This window comes from Manis javanica, chromosome 2 (assembly GCF_040802235.1).
Source record: "Manis javanica isolate MJ-LG chromosome 2, MJ_LKY, whole genome shotgun sequence".
Taxonomy (NCBI): Eukaryota; Metazoa; Chordata; class Mammalia; order Pholidota; family Manidae; genus Manis; species Manis javanica.
In genome coordinates this window covers 16,926,936-16,944,482 of record NC_133157.1, presented here as the reverse complement: position 1 = coordinate 16,944,482, position 17,547 = coordinate 16,926,936, and the positions used below count along the sequence as shown (strand labels likewise).

At 41.2% G+C, this 17,547-nt stretch overlaps 1 protein-coding gene across 8 annotated transcripts in view; it reads right to left on the bottom strand.

Moving 5' to 3' along the window:
- The window catches only part of ASTN2 (astrotactin 2), an 836,776-nt gene that overhangs the window by 301,650 nt on the left and 517,579 nt on the right, over positions 1 to 17,547 (bottom strand). For all 8 annotated transcript variants that reach the window (XM_073225555.1, XM_073225566.1, XM_073225572.1 and 5 more), the window contains exon 13: positions 4,267 to 4,455. In XM_073225555.1, the coding sequence (XP_073081656.1) occupies positions 4,267 to 4,455 (189 nt within the window). The remainder of the gene's footprint in view (positions 1 to 4,266; positions 4,456 to 17,547) is intronic.

Here is a 17,547-nt window from a genome sequence, read left to right as displayed (position 1 = left end):
CTGTGAGAGAAGAAATCAGAATGCAGACCTCCCTACCACCAGCAGCTTCTAGGTGTGGGGATCTGGGAGGGGGCAGGGAGGTGAACAAAGCAGAGTCCTGGAGCTGTCACACAGGAGACACTCGACTAGGAGAGAGTTTGAAATCCCAGGCCAGGAAGTTGTCAGGAAATGAGGCATATGGCAGGACGGCTGGTGGGATGCCTTCTGGCTACTCTGGGGGACTGAACCGGAGATTACTTAAGGAGAGAGAGAAGGAAGGGGGAGGAGGCGAGAAATGACAACTGCCTTTGATGCTAAAAAATTTGCAGGCCTGCCTTCTGGAGCTTGGAGGACAAAAGAGACGCAGCCTCCCCTCATCTGGGGCTTGGAAAGGGAGACTTGAAAGAGATAAATTTAGACTCAAGTGAGGCCACTGGCTTCCCACGGTGAGAAGTCAACTGTCTTAGCATGTGCTTCCAAGAGGTGATACGGTCTAGGGATGGAAATAGAGTTTAACTGAAGGCAAGGATGAGAGAGCTTAAGTGAAATGGGCCACTCGAACATAATGGCAGTCTGCAGGATTCCCTAAATCTTGAGCCTGTTGTCAAAAGAGAAAGCGTGGTGTGTTCACAATACCCACTCCATGAGCAAAGCAGGGCATACACTGGGTATTCAGATATGACTCAAGATTGAAGAGTTGGGAACAATGAACAGTGTCTGAGGCAGAATGAGGATGCCTGATGGGGCTAAAATTCTGTCTGAGTCGGCAGACTCCCAGACCAGCTTTTAAGGCTCTCTCTTACTGACCCATGTTCTCTTACTGACCAATCTGATGGTTGTGGGAAGGCAAGGCACTGGGCAATCAGGAGATCTGAGATCATGAGCAGCCTCTGCGATGACTGGCTTTTAGCCAAGTCCTTTCCCCATGTATAAATGAGATCCTGGGATTCCATGGAACCCCTGTAGGATCTAGCATCGTGCTATCCAATTTGGATCCTTCTTTTTGGACCACACTAATCTTCACACAAGAAAATGGGAGCCAGTACATTTGATCATTTCTCACACGCCAGCCATTCTGTCTCTGCTTGAAACCTTTTCCAATGCTGACAGCCACTCATCTTCCAGGTATTAATTGCTGTGAGAAATCAAACTACATGAAACATGAAAGGTGCCTATTACAGAGGCTGGCATCTGAGCAAACAGCCCATTTTAAAGAAGAGGCAGTAGGACTGTGCTTGTCATGGGTGGGGACAGGATTCGGGCTGTGTCTATCTGGAACCTTCCCACTCCTGCTTACCCATATGCCTGGGCCTCTGCACGCTCCTTCCTGGACAGGAAAATGCCCTATATTCTTCCCAAGAGGCACTGTTCTTTGCTCCTTCTTCAAAATCTAGTTCACAAGCCTCATCCTCTTAGAAGCCCTTTTATCATCCCTTCTAATTCCTTTCCAAAGGTTTAACATAGGAACTCTCTAGAAACCATTCACATTCCTTGGACCACTGCTTTGCAAAGTAAATGTTCATATATCTTTTCAATTGTGTGTGTCATCTTGCAAGCTTATAAATTCCTTTCTTGAAGGCAAGGGAAAATTCCTTAATTTTTTCCTTTTGGATTTCACTCAGAATTATTCTGTTCATCGTGATGCTCAAGACAGTTTCATGGACTATTAGAACTACAGAAAGCCGGCACTATAGAATCTCAACATTGTGTAGTTCATCCAGAGTGTCCTTAAATTTCTCCCAGAGTTCTTCCAACGAAGTTGCATGCCGCCACTACTTGAACATCTGAGTAGTTGGAAGAACCTTTACTGGGAATTAGAAGACTCAATTCTGCCACTGAATTGTAACCCTTGAATCCTCCCCCAACCTTATCCTTAAAGGTTATATCCTTGAAGGCCGATATCCTTAAAGGCCTATAACTGCTAAATGACCCTTGTCCATTATAATTCCCAACTCTCTCTCAATATCCCTTTTTCTTTCTGAATTGTTCCCAGCATCCTGGTTGAAGCCACTAATATTCTCACATAGCTTCCAAGATAAACACTTAATTAACTCCCATTCTACACCCTCATGACAATCTACTTCCCACACAGCCACCACAGGGTTGAAAAATGCCACGCAATCCTGACATCCTCCCCTCCTTTAACTATTTAGAGTTCTCTCATTTGCTATTAGAATAACCACTTGGATTGCAAGGTCCTCACGTTTGGCCATTACTTCCTGTGCTGGCTTCACCTCACCCCTCATCATTTTTCCCTTACTACTCAGCTTCAACCACACCAGACTTCTTCATTTCCTAAAGACAACTGCATTCATTTCCTCCTCACAACATTTGTCTCTGCTTGAAACCTTTTCCAGTGCTAACACCCACTCATCTTCCAGGTTATTACTTAAATAACACTTCGTCTGAAAAGTAGGCCTTAAAGCCTTATTATTGCTTTCTAATCCAATAGACGCTCCTCGACCACTCTGTTCCAACTAAATTAGCCCCCACTGTTAATTGCTTTCTTGGAACACTATAGATTTACCTCATAGTACCTACCACAAATTACGTAAGCACATAAGATCACACATGCACATATACACACACACACTACACTTAAGCACCACAGGTCTGGTGCCACTTTTATCTCATTTTCCATTGTATCCCAAGTAACCAGCATGGTGCCTGGAATGTACTAGGTACTCTAGAAGTATCTTATAACTAACTACAGATGAATGATTTTAGGGAATTCATATTCCATTCTAGTTCTATTGAGTGGGAAATGATGAGGTATATTGGATTAGAAAACGGAAAGCAAGGCTTTGTAATCAGCCTAATTTACAACCGAGTCTTCACTCTCCCTCTGAACTAGATGGTGACCTTGGGAAAGTAAATTTACCTTTCTGGTGTTAACTTTTTGATTGTAAAATGGGGGCCATTGTGCCTCCAAGGGTTTTAATAAAAATGCTAAAATGGCATTATCCTGGCTCTCTCCCTTCCTAGAAGGGGAATTTAGGGAAAACACTTAACACTTCTATTTCTCCTGTGTATAAAAGGGATGCTAATAACCCCTGCCTACTCCACAGGCCAATTGTGGAGATTATATAAATTAATGGATGTAAAGTGCTTAAAATGTCCCGACATGTACTGAGTTAATATCAGCAGTTGTGGTTGTTACTATTAATATTAAAAATACTTAGTAAAGACTTGATATAGAGTAATTCTTTAATAAAAAAATGGTTATTATCACTTCACACAATCACTACTATTATAAATTAAATGATGGGATGGGGATGATGATGATTATAATGGTGATGTCTTATCAGTTCTGACCTTCGTTAGCATGACTTCAAATGTAGGGAGAATCCTGCCTTGGATAATATCCTATTATATTTTCATGCAAAAATGTTTACAACTGCAGGTTTTTTAGATGATATTTCTTGTACATGGAATAATTCTTCTCACTCTACCATCTTAGGATTCTCCAGATTTTGAGCATGAATAAATCCACCCAGGCCTCTCTTTTCCAGACCAAACAGCCTCAGTGTCCTCAACTCTCCCAGGAAGCCCTTCACAATTAGAGGCATGTCTCATCTTTGTATGATATGGCCAACCCAGTTCCCATTTTGTTTGCTCTTATGTGAAGGTAGACTCATCTTTTAATTCCTCCCATACCTCTATATTTGCTAAAAGGGAAAGGTTAAATTTGGCCTTATTTTGAGCAAAAAAAGCAAATTCTAAACAGTAAAAAAAAAAAAAGAAAAGGAATTTCTAAATAGTTTTACTGAGTTTTGGGGTGTGTGTGTGTGTGTTCATGCATGTGTGTGCATGCACGTGTATGTGTGCAGATAGAGAGGGAAAAAGGTGTTTTAAGAATATTCAGAAAAATGTAAATTTGGTATATTTTTGGTTGATGGGGATTTTATTTTCTACTTCATTAAATGTCTTTATTTTTGAATGGCCTGAATAACCTACATAGAATATTTATTAATAGACTGATAGATCAATTAAAAAATTTTTTAATTCCATTAATTGTACTTATAGGGTAATTCAAGATTGGATTAAAAATATGTGGATAAAATTAGAAAAATGGAAGGGCGAGATAAATAAGGGCTAGGTCGTGGGAAAGGAACCTCATGGAATGAACTTGGCTGACTTCTAACGCCTCGTGGATAGGCATCAATAAGCTTGGGGAGGTGCTGGCCAGTCACACAGGACTGTGATCAATGGATGCCCATGGCTTCCTCCCGTGCCCAGATCTGGGACAGTAACTCAACCACTGAAGCACACGTGTCTGCCCCATACCTAAAGGTCATCTGGAAGACCTGGCCTTGGTTCACGTGCTGCGTCTGGTTGTTGTACCCATGTAGCATCTCTCCAAAGAGGGTGTCGTTGAATTTGGATTCGGGTTTGAGGCACTTGGGGCCCTCGCAGACGTCTGAGAGCATGAGGCAGGATTTTCCATCTGGAGCCAGCTTGTACTCCTCCACACAACTGCATGATAAAACAGAGCCGACAGTTAGCTCCACATGCTGGGTGCCCCCACGGGGGGTGACCTAAAACCACGGCCTCCTTTGCCTGCAAAACAGGTCAGAGTCTAGGACTGGAGACAGCGATTCTGGCTGGAATCTATCTAGGGCACAGGCGTCTAGAGAGAAGCACATTAATCCTGCAAATTGGTAAATTCAAGGAAAGTCATTTGTGACATTTTGGAGGAGGCGAGGGGGAAACCAGAGCATGCATCCACACGCGAAGCAAATTTGAAAACTGTTTTCTGTGAACACACAGACTTTAAAAAGCATGACAGACCAATTCACAGGGAATTATCAACAAGTGTCCCAAACAAGAATCTATTCCCACTGTATCTGTCTACCCAGGTTGAAGACTGTAACAAAATCAAGGTTTTTATTGCCCTTGTAGCTTAGAGGTGATTGTTTCAGGACCAGGGACAGCACACAGACCAGGAGCCACTGCTACTATTCAATTAGCAATGTTAGTGGCCTCTGTTGGCCTCTAATTACCCAATCCCGACAGCAGAAGGGCCCTTGACATGCCTTTGAGGCAGGGGCAGGCTCCCCTATGGACCAAAGAGGCATCCGAATGGAGTGTGGAAATAATATTTGCAATTTGGGGATATTTGAAATGGGAAGAGAAATTTCTTAGCAAGGCATGAGAGGAGGGAAGGAAGTAGAAGCCTCAGCCCCTGAAAAAATCAATCCAGAAACTAGAATCCTTTGAGTGTCTACATGTTCGTGGCCCTTTGCTAGGCACTAGGTGTTCATAATAAATAAGACACACAAGAGGATGGGCTGAACAACTAAAGACACCTGTATGTCATCTTTGATCCTTCAGACCTATGTGAACACCAGCAAGTCATTTAACGTCTTTGATCTCCAGTTTCCTTGTATGTAAGATGGGTAGACTCTCCTGTCCCACCTTAATAAACTAGGCTGTTATGAGGCCTTGTGAAACATAGACCACAAAAACAGGAATTGTAGGGTACTTAAAAAATAATTCAGTAATGGTAGAAATGGCAGCAATGGTGGTGTTTCTACTTAGTAAGCATGTATTACCCACTGGGCATTTTGTATATTTATTTTCTAACCATCATCATTTCTGCTTTACAGAGAAGCAAAACAGGGAGCCAAGAAATAAAGCATTCACGCTGTTAAATTGCAAAGCTGACATTCAAATTAAGGTCTGTTTAGTAACAAAAGCCTCTTTTTCTATTCTTGTCTTCTCCAGATCCCATTGTTTCTGTTTGCATGACATGACCCTAGCTAGGCTGTGGCAGTTGAAAGAGGAGCAAGAAGGCAGTCTCTTATTTGCCTTTCCTCCACAGAGCAGAGTGAAAATGTATTGAATCCGACTGCAAAGAGACTCAGGAACTCAAGTGGAAGATGAGAGAGATGGTCTCATCTGTGAGATGGTTTGGGGAGAAAACATTCCCCAGTTGCAGGAAACAGTAGCTGATGCTACAGACATAGAGCCCAAATGAAGGTCAGAAAGCATAAAAGGCAGAGCTGATGAACTTGACCCAAGGTCACTCCAGTGAAAAGCCAGGAATGCCTCACCTATGAAGCAAGCTGTCCTCTTTCCTTGATCTCCTCTAAACACCAGTGTATTGCGTGGACGTGGGTAATGTTTCCGTGCTCCTGCCCAGAGTGCAGTGGAAAGTTCTTGGAAGGCCTATCTATTCTGGTGCCTTGGTCAGGTCTATCTCCCCTTCTTTCTGCATCTGTAAATGTAAGTAACTCCCCTTATAAAGCTGCAGTACAGATACAGTGAACTGTACGGCTGTGCATAGTATACATTAAGTGCTTGAGGAAGTTTAGTGCCATCCATTTGTCCCTGAAGGTTCCCAACAAATATGAGAAATGGTTTATCGAGTAGTTCTCTCTCTCTCCACACATGCACACACACCAGTAAACAAATACACTTTTGTTGTAAATGATTAAACATTATCAAAATCTGTAGACTAAAATGTAGAATTGCTTCATTTCCCACTGCACACATATTCTTTCTCCATTTCCAGTGGTCATCACTGTTAACTAATATGTATTCTTCTAGAGTTGTTTCAAGGTATTTGGATATACACTTCACACACACACACACACACACACTATACACAATGTATATCTACACTTTATACACTCCATCCCAGACTGGAATAATGAACATGAAAGATGTGGGGAAATGGGCTCTCTCACTCGTCAGTGATAGAATTGTAAACTGGTAGAGCTTCTACAGACAGCCTTTTAGTAGATCCATCAAAATTTTGAAATTCATAAAACACTGACCCAGCAATTCCTCTTTTAAGAATCTCTTTTATAGAAACACACACAAGTGCAAAGTGATACAAATACAAAGATCTTCATCACGGCACTGCTTGTAATACAATGTGTGTGTCTGTGTGTATGTATACATATACAATGTGCGTATATACAACACATATATATGTATATATTATGGGTAGATATATACATATTTTTTTTCATAACAAACTAATAAACAGAATTATACTATATTTTGTTGTGAGATAGATAGGTATTTGTACCTAATACTATTTCTCAGAAATCTTTTCAAATCAGTATTCATATAGATCTATCTTTTTAATGGTTATTCAGCATTACACAGTATAAATGTACCATAATGCTTTTACCTAATCTTTACTGATGGGCATTTTGGTTGTTTATCACCATTTGTTATTACAAATAGTGCCATAATGAAGATCTTTGTGTATATATCACTATGCACATGTATGTGTTTCTATAAAAGAGATTTGTAAAAGAGGAATTGCTGGGTCAATGTTTTAGGAGTTTTAAAATTTTGATAGATCTACTAGAAGGATGTCTGTAGAAGCTCTGCCAGTTTATAATACTATCACTGATGAATGAGTGAGCCTATTTCCCCACATCTTTCATGTTCATTATTCCAGTCTGGGATGGGAAAAAAATTACTCATTTTTGCCTCATTTTCCTTTTGCCTGATTGCTGGTGAGGTCTACCACCTTTCCATGTTGCAGTCATGTTTCAGTGTCCTTCTGTAGGTTGTCCATCCATGTGCTTTGGCCATTTTCCTATTACGGCGCTTCATCCCTTATTGGCTTGCACAGGCCTTGTATATTTTCTAGATAGTTATCCTTCACATTCCATATATATTGAAATTTTCTTCCAGTCTGAACTTGCATTTCAATCTCACTTTTGATGTCTTATAACCTCTATATTGTCTTATAACCTTTATTGCTTTAGAATTTTGTGCAATGCTTAGGAAGCCACAAAATGATACATTTTTTTGCAGATTTTTCTAGTATTCATACAAATTTTTCACCTTTATTTACTCTGTATGCAATTTAATTTTTGCATGGTGGGAGTAGTTAACTTATTTTTTAGATGAATGGGCAATACCTAAGGAGTCCATCCTTTCACTAATTTTAAACACTATTTTATCATATACTAAATCCCAATGTATACCATGCATACATGGTTGGATTTTTTTCCTATTTTATTATCTGTATATTCCTGCAAGATTTCTATACTACTTTAAATTACCATAGCTTTACAGTGTGGTTTGGATACAGTAAAATATAACTAGTTTTCCATTCCAAAATTTCCTCACTATTCTTATTCATTTTTCCCTTCAGATGAATTTTGCAGGTGGTTTGCAAATTCCATGTAAAATCCTAGTGGAATTCTGAGTGATATGGCATTGAACTTTGAGGTTAAATTGGGGGATGGGTATTTTTTTTTCCTTAAGAAATATGTATTGAGAGTCAACTCTGCTGGGCACTGCTGCTAACTGGGTATTGACCACACTGGACATGCACTGGAGACTAGAGATCTAAGCTTCCCCTTGCAGTTTGGATGGAGAGACTACATAACAGGATTCTGAATAATGGAATCTGTGCTGATAGAAGTTATGGCCAGACCCAGCCCTTTTGGTCATCCTGTGTGATCCTCAAGCCCTGTCCTCTTTCAATGGCAAGTTTGAAGACCACATGTTCCAGATACACACTGCAGGATGGAAGAGGGCTGCCTCAGTCACAGTGGACTTTCCATGAACATGAAAGAAACTCGTGTGCAAGCTTTTGGTTTGTTATAGCAACGTGGCATATCTTATCCTAACTGATTGATACTGGATCTTTACAGTTGTGAGTCTTCTAATTCAGAGACATCATTTGCATCTCCACTTATTAAGTGTTCCTTTAAAAACCTTCACTGCACTGAAGTTTTAGACTTCTGGTCATAAAAAATTTGGGTGTCTCTTGTGAGAGCTTATTCATAGGTATTTATGCGATGCACATGCTCTGAAGGTTACAAACATGCATTTGGATCCAGACCACCAGAGTCCAAAACCTGATTCCATCTCTTAATGGCTATGTGACCTTGGGCAAAATGCTTAAGCTCTCTGTACTTCTTTTGCTTATATATAAAGGAATTCCCACCTCATAGGGCCACTGTGAGGATTAAATGATTTATGTCTGGAATGCAGTGTGTCCAAACATAAAGTGATACCTTCTCTTATACTCTTTTCCAGTTTGGGAATAAGATCATTTTTTCACTTATGTTTCCCCCTTATATTTTTGAATTTATTGCTGATACTGAGGAGAGATATTACTGATTTTTTAATTTGATTTTTCACCCTACCAGAGCTTATCAGTTCTAATGTGTCTACCAGATATACATAGATGGATGAGCATACATTTGCCCAGTTTGGGTATTAGGATTATGCTAGGGTTTTAGAATAAATTAGAAAAACATCCTTTTATTATTTTCTCTGGATCAGTTTACATAAGATAGAGGTTATCTATTTCTTCGTGATTTGGTAGGACCAGCTTATAAATCCCCTGGGTTAGATGTCTTCTTTTCAATTGTAAATTTAGCTTTCTTATCATTTTATTTTATGTTGTCTGTGTATTTAGATTTTCTACAGCATCATGATTAAAACTTGGTAATTTATATTTTCTAAGAAAATAATGCATTTTGTTAAGCCTTCCAAATGTATTAGTATAAAGTTGTACACAGGGTTCTCGTTAAACTTTTTATCTTCTGTGCTTCTATGGTTATGTCCCTCACTCACTCCTGATGGGTTTATTTGTGTACACTCTCTCTTCTTTGACCAGGCTTTTGCATTTTATAGATGAAGCTCCTTTTTTTTCCCTATTTCATGTATTTCAATGTTTATTTGTATTAATTCCTTCCCACTGCTTTCTTTGACTTTGTTTTCTAATTCCTTTTCCTGGCTTCTTGGGTTGAATGCTTCATTCGTTTACTTTCAATCTTTCTTGCTTCTTAATAAATGCTGGGAGGCTTCTGACTACTGGTCTGCCTGTATTCCACAGGTTTGATAGACAGCCTTCCTGTTCCTGTTCTTTTGAAGAGGTGGTAATTTGCGTTGGATTTTTTTTTTCCTTACCCAATGTTTACTGAGAAGAATGTTTTTATTTTGTCATTCCCAAGCAAACAGAATCATTCGCTAGCTAGATTGTTGTTAATATCTAATGTTATTGTATTCTAGTCTGAGAATGAGGCATGTGTAATTTCTATTTTGGCAAATTTATTGAGATCCCATGTCCCCTTGCTAAAGGGAGACATAAGGTGTCATGTTCAGATTTTTGGGTCTAATTAAACCTGAGTTCAAATAGAAACTGTGCCACCTACCAGATATATGACCCTAATCAAGTCTGTCAACATCCCTAGGTCTCAGTGTCACAATCTACTAAATGGAAGTAATAACAAGGCTCATCACAGAGCTGTGAGAATTAGAAATAAAGGATAAAATACTATCTATCACATAGTAGCCAATTAATGCATCATATTGTGATGATTATTAATATTGTGACTATACTATTATTATCTATGATCGCTATTTGATCTATCACCCATTTACACTTTCCAGGAAATATAAATTTATTTCCAGTGGTTCTCAGACACTAGCTGCTGGCTTCTCTCTAGATCCATATTTCTTAAAGCCAACAGAGTTGCTCTTGACTCTTTTCTCCTTTTCTTTTTTTTAAATTCAAACTACGTAATCAGGAACAACTTCTATATTCATTGGAAACAAAGAGTGCACACACACACATATGCTTATACATTTATACACATATAATTATTACACGTAAGCTAGATACATACATTATATACACATTATACACATATACACACATGCACACATTTATGCAAAGATCAGCCTTGCATTCAAGATTCCATGGTCTAGTCGAATATTTTTTTTATATATGATCTGTTCCTATGACAATCTGTAGTAGGTAGAATAATGGTCCCCCGAAAATGTCCATGTCTTAATCCCCAGAACCTATAATTCTGTTACCTTACATGGCAAAAGGAACTTTGTAATTGTGATTAAGAATTCTGAGATGGGAAGATTATTCTGGGTTATCTGGGTGGGCTCCATGTAATCATAATGGGCCTTAAAAGAGCCTGAGAGGTAGACAAGGGTGTTCAGTGTCAGAAGAACTGCAACTTGGAAGTCCAGCAGAGGAGATGTAGAGAGAAAGGGAGGGAGAGAGAGACAGACAGACAGACACAGAGAGAGAGGGAGGGAGAGAGACAGACAGACACAGAGAGAGAGGGAGGGAGAGAGACAGACAGACACAGAGAGGGAGGGAGAGAGACAGACAGACACGGAGAGGGAGGGAGAGAGACGGACAGACCCAGGGAGGGAGACAGACAGAAAGGCTTTGTTCTGGTCTTGAAGTCTTGCAGATACCTAGATTCTGACTTCCACAATCATAAAAGAATAAATCGGTGTTGTTTTAAGCCACTTAAGTTTGTGGTACTTCATCTCAGAAGCATTAGGAAACTAATACCTAACCTTCACAAGGAGGAAATGGTCCCATTTTCAGATGAGAAAACAGGTTTAGAGAAGTTAGGCGACTTGCCTGTGGAGATAAATCTTGTCAACAGTGGTGCTAGGAGTAAACCCAGAAATTCACATTTCAAGGGGTGTGTATAGTGTATATGTGAGCATGGATGTGTGTGTGATTTTAGCCATATTACAATTGTAGGTTTAAGGTCATTTTTTTTGCCTGGGGTAGGAAAGGATTGTGGCTCAGCAGGAGAAGAAGGACAAGGATAAAAGGCCTGGAGTAGCTTAGTAAGACCCTCAGAGACGCAGGGAGAAAAAAAAACGCAACTCATAAAGGCAAATGGTCCTTTGAGTTTTGAAAGATAAGCAACTCTCTCCTCCAAGCCACCTTGGGGCACAGGATGGATGATTTATGCAAAGGTCTGTTTAGTTGTTGGCTTTTATAAATTTTATATTATTTTTGTACCATGCAACATAATTATACAGCTCCTTCAGAACATTCTGTCGTCTGGGAGATTTTCTTATAGAAATTCTAGAGTGTAGGCTTACAGGAAACCAGCCAAGATCTGCATGAAACTATATTTATATATATGCCAAAATCAAAAACATAAAATAAGTACAAAGATACAAACTGGGCATTATAGCTGAAGGCAACGAATGTGTTACCCTTAACACACCCATCACATTACAGAGAATACTAGGCCTAGACGGGACCTGAGAGATTGAGCCATAATATTTTATACATGTTTAGCCGAGAGCAGGTTTTGTTTAATCCTTACAGCAATATCGTGAGATGGGGACTTGCATCCCAACATTGCCACTAAGGACCCTGAGGCTTGGCACTTGAAATTCCTTGACCAAGGAACTTGGCGCCTTGGAAAAGCCAGGACCCTGGCTCCGATCTTCCTGCTCTAAATCTAGTGCTTGTTCCCTTCCACACAAATGCTTTCTTCCAACCTGTGTGCTTTTCAAAGAGGAAACTAGGACCTTATAGAGAAGTGGCATTTACACAGATTCTCAAAGTGGAGTATTTCTTTATTCATGTATTCAATTGCTCAGTCATTCATTCATTCCTGAGGGGTTTATGGAATCAATAAAAATACATATTGAAACATATGGACTACAAACCATTGTTTACGACAGGGAAAGGAATCAAATCTTGGAGAAAAAGTAGGAACAGAGAAAAGGTAAGGCTAAGCAGCATTCAAGGAGCTGCTTGTCACATAGGCTTGGACCAACGTCAGGGATGGATCTAAGCACCTCACACCAAGGCAGGCGAGAAGCAGGTGCTCTTTTAGTGGTACAGATCCTGACACCTGTGAGAAATCCGCCCCGGGGGCCCATCAGGGCCAGAACACTCTGCGATCTGGCCTCTAAGGTCAACCAATGAGCGCCTCTAACCAATGTCACAGGTCTTTCCCATGCAGGCCCTTCAGATGGTCCCACCATTAATCAAAATGAAGGTTACTAAAACTGTTCTCAGGGTGGTTTCCATCTGAAAGTTTCACTAAACGGAAACATGTAGTATTTCTAGGAAGGCCATTTTGAAAATAATGTACTCAAGGGTATTTTTTAGAAAAGAAGAGAAAGGAAAGAAAACAGAATTCCAGGGAGAGCTCTGGGCTAAACAGTATAACAATGCATCTACTCTAAGACCTTCAACCTTGTAAGGACACTAGAATTTCACTTAATATTAAGAGAAAAAAATTAAAGTCTATCAAACCACTGATAGTAAAATGCATCCTCATTTCAGAGGTGTTAAAAATGTAGAATATATGAGAATTTTAGCATCAGTGAAATCTTATGTGTTTCACTGCTGCAGGATTTGTCAGAGCTTTTACTGTCCCCTTTACTCTGCCTTCACTGTGCACTCTGAACCTTCAAGAGGAGGTTACAGAGGGGCAGAATTTCCCATGTGGGCCTCAGCACTGAGCTTCCACTTTCATCTTTGAGCTTCCCAGGGAACTAATGTCCCACGGAACCCACACTGGAAAACAACTCTGAATGAATGAATGGACCTCGTGTGTTTCCATCAACTGTCCAGGAATATGTCTCATATCTGAGCTTTGGCAAATATTCCAAAGAGCAGACACTTGTAAGGTTGTAATGTTTGACAAGAACCTGGCAAGCTGATGTTCTGTGTCAGCCTTGAGAGGTAAAATCCAAGTCCTTCAGGCAGAAGGCAGAGGGGAGAAAGCTCCCATCCTAGACTAAAAACTGGAAATCACAACAAAACAAGTGCCTGAATGAATCCCCCACCCCCGCCCCCTGCAATTAGTTACTGACAAGCACATTTACAATTGCTGTCTCCATTCTCTAGGTCAGTGTTTTCTGCTATTGGAGCTTTGACCATGAAAATAAGCAGCTTCCAGTGAACGATGTATATTAAACACAATGTATTTATCTCCTCTTCCTCCTAAAATCACATGAAAGTGGCATTACACTGAGGGGCTAGCAAGGATGATTTAAGGCTGGACATGCTCTTTGAGCCCACGTTGTTAAATCCATTTTCATTATATTCCAAATGAAAAGACATTTAAATAATTTAAACGTATTCAGATTAGAGAAGCCATTATCTCTCAGCAGAGAGAAGCTTGGGATATCTTCTCTCCCAATTTTACCTCCTGACTGCCTACAAGACCCTTCCGGGCCTCAGTTTCCTCCTCGAAATGATCTGGGAAATAATGAAACTTCAAAACTGTTGATGACACTGATCTGATTTCTTACTGAGGAATACATAGAGAACATCTCTCTTAGCAAATGACACCAGTAAAAGGTGTCTACCTCTTGCAAAAAACAGAACACAAAGTAAGACCACAAAAAATGCAACCAACCTTTTGTCAAGTAAGGGCACCTACACAATCCACCACATTTATTTTCTGTTCAGTTTGGTTGCCAAGAAGCACAGGGAGCTAAATTTATCTCATGGTGACCAACTCTATTTCAGGCTCCTGAAACCACTTTCTCCCTTTCCCTTTCTCTTCTCATAAATGTCTCTGATCAGCCTTACCTTTGGATCATCCATTTGTTTATAGGTTGGGCCTATGTGGATAATACTACGTTCTCTTGGAAGAGTGTACCATATGCGTTGTAAACACATGCACACAAATGATACAAACCTGGTTGCTAGGTAACTCATCAAAGCTTCCAGGGAGGTAATGCTCTCTTAGCTCTGAGATTCATTCTGAATGCTTCAGCTTAGTTTCCAGTGACCTTCTCCTCCTCTTTCAGATTTACCTGCTTCTCTTTACTGTACTGTTACCTGTGCTCTGGCAACATCCCTCAGGACCAAGCGAGGCTCAGTCACCAGTCCTCAGTGTCCCCTTTGTCCCTGGTGGGCAAGGACTTGGGGTCAATGCTTCTTTGCATTCTCAGCATCCCAAGAAAGACCAAGCACAGGGGAGGTGCAGCAAATCTCAGGCAGATGAATTCCTATCATGGTTTTGAAGAAGTCCTTGGGGTAAGCAGTGGGGGGATGACAATGGGGACACACAGGTGACTAGGAGCCAGTGCCTGATCATGAGGAATCTACAGTGTGATGGGCTTCAGGTAAGTCCACAAAGTAATGGGGCCACCACAGAGAGCAGTCCAGGGTGCTGTGTGATCCAGAGGAAGATACTTTCCTCCATTTGGGGGAACTTGGCCTGACTAGGGGCTGACAAGCAGAGCAGCCAGCCAGAGGTCCAGCCTGCAAGAGGCAGCAAGACTTCACTGGGGTCAATCAGAATTCCAGGCTCCCCACAGCTGGCTCTCTCTCTTGTAAGAGGTTCTTGTGGGTAGAAATGGAAAAATACAAGCCAAAATATGACAAGAAAACAAATCCTTCCTTTGCAGGCCCTGACCCCACCTGATAAATACTGAGCTGATATTTAAGTAGCAGCACTTGAAAGGACGAGGTATTGTTTTCATCCAGCTTCAGGGTCACTGCACATCTTGGGGCTTGGAGAAGGGGACACTACACCAGGTCTTGAAGATGAAACAGAGCTGTCTAAGCTAATGTGCCAAGGGCACGTGGGAGAGCAGAGGCGGTACAGGGGAGGAGGAGGGGAGAGGAGAGGAGAGGAGAGAGAACAATGTGGTGAAAACTCCTGAAGCTGAAGCCAAGAGACTCCATTCAGGGACAGGGGAATAACTGAAAATGTAGCTGGAAAGACTGGATGGGGGACAACTTCCTTGGTCACGTTCATTGAGGCACTTCATCTAACATTTAAGAGTTGAGTGCTATGTCCCAGGCACTGTGATAGATGCTGGAGATAGAATGATAAGCAGGCACACAATTCAGTCACTGAAGTTAAATGACATGGCGTTCTACCTCTTACACGAGTTATAACTACCAGTTACTGAGGCCCTAGGTTTGCCAGCCCCTGTGCATGTATAATTTCATGTAATCCTTACAATGGTGCTATGATCACATCAATCCTACATGAATGGAGAGGCTCAGAGAATTTTAGTGACTTGCCCAAGACCATGTGGCTAGAAGTGGCCAGAGGCCAGGAGTGACATCAGATCTGCCTTGATTGAAACTGGAGCCACAAGGCCTGGGTTTGAACCCTGATGCCCTAACCCCCATTTACTAGCTGTGTGACCTTGCACAAGTCACTGAGCCACTCTGTGCCTGATTTTCCTGATGGCAAGTGGAGATCACAACAGCACCTTCCTTATAGAGTTGCTAGAAGAATTAAACGGGCTAATCTAATCAAAGCACTTAGCACAAGTCAGCACATGTAGGAAGCGCTGAGTACCTATTAGGTGCTATTACCAATCTGGCTGCAAAAAGGTTTATTAAACCTATGCCTACCCAGGAAATATTTAGGAAGGCCACAAAGCTTTGAGCAAGTTGAAAAGGTCCCCTGGAGTGAGGATTTGTTTTCCTTGCTCATTCAATAGCCTGCCACTTCTTTCAACCAACTTTCACACAAGTACCTGCTAATAGCTTCCATTGTTTTGTTTATAGTGCTTCTAACAAGTGTGGGTAACTTTTCATTTGCATCCTTAATAGCCAATTTTCAAAGCGCCTGACACTGCCTTGCATGGGTTTTATTTCCTCTTTTTGTGTGTTTTATCAGCCTTTGGATGGGCTGGCTCAACTCACCACACACTCCCGCCCATTCATTCTTACTTAAAACTCAGAGGCCTTTCCTGGCGGGAGAGGCCAGCTCTGCCTGTCTCACAGACCAAGAACCGAGAGGTTGAGCATGTCAGGTCACAGAGCAAGTTGGGGAAAGGGCACTATTGTCATTACATCATTCACTCAAGTTGTTTTATTTCATATGTACACATAGTGCTAACTCTCCACAGGGTATCATTCCAAAGCACATTACAAATACTAATGTAAATTATGATGTAAATAATGTAATGGATTTCATCCTCATAACAATTCCATAGAGAGGTATTATTATCTCTGTTACAGATGAAGAAACTGAGGCAGAAGGAAGTTAAGTACCTCGCTCAAGGTCACACAAGGAGGCAGTGAGCTACATCACTAGCCACGTGACCTACATCACTAGCCACGTGACCTGGGGCCCATCGCCTTACCTTAATGGAGTAACAAGCATTAAGTACTTTGCACTCAGCACTACCACCATTAGATTGAGGTAGATATTAAAATTTGAGAGATGAGAAAACCGAAGATCGGGGGTCCTGGCAGGCTAGCCCGAGGTCTAAAAGAGACTTAGAAGCAGGGGTAGGGCTAGAGTCCAAGTGTGTCGATCCCACTAGACTGCTGCAGTGTGCTACGGATGGAAGGTGGAAACAGTTCCTGTGCCAAAGTCCATTGCTGCTGTCTCTCTGCTGTTATTTGCAACAGAGGACCACCCCCACCCCCTACCCAAGTACATCCAGAGAAAAATAACAATGATAAGAACAGAGCTGATTCTGTATTCAAGCCTCAGATTTAAACCCATGCATAATTTACTCAACACTGCCCTGCAGTCACTTAAGCTGAGGAGAAACTACTATAAATTCAGGTCTGCATACGCTAATTTATTTCTTATTTATTTTACTGATGCACATCTAGGGTCTCCAGTGAGTTGCTCCAACACCTGCTCAAAGGCGCCTGCAGCCCCCAGTGTAACTGGGGCTGAGAGGGAGACCCTGAAGTAGGCTCCAGAAGGGAAACCAGACCCCATGGACTAGACCCATGCAGGCAAAATTAATTTTCTGTTAAACTGAGACTCAACACATAAACACTCTTCCTCCCCTTTTCATAGTACCTAGGACAGAAGAAGTTGTTAAGTGCCTTATTCTGCTTTTCTAAGTAAA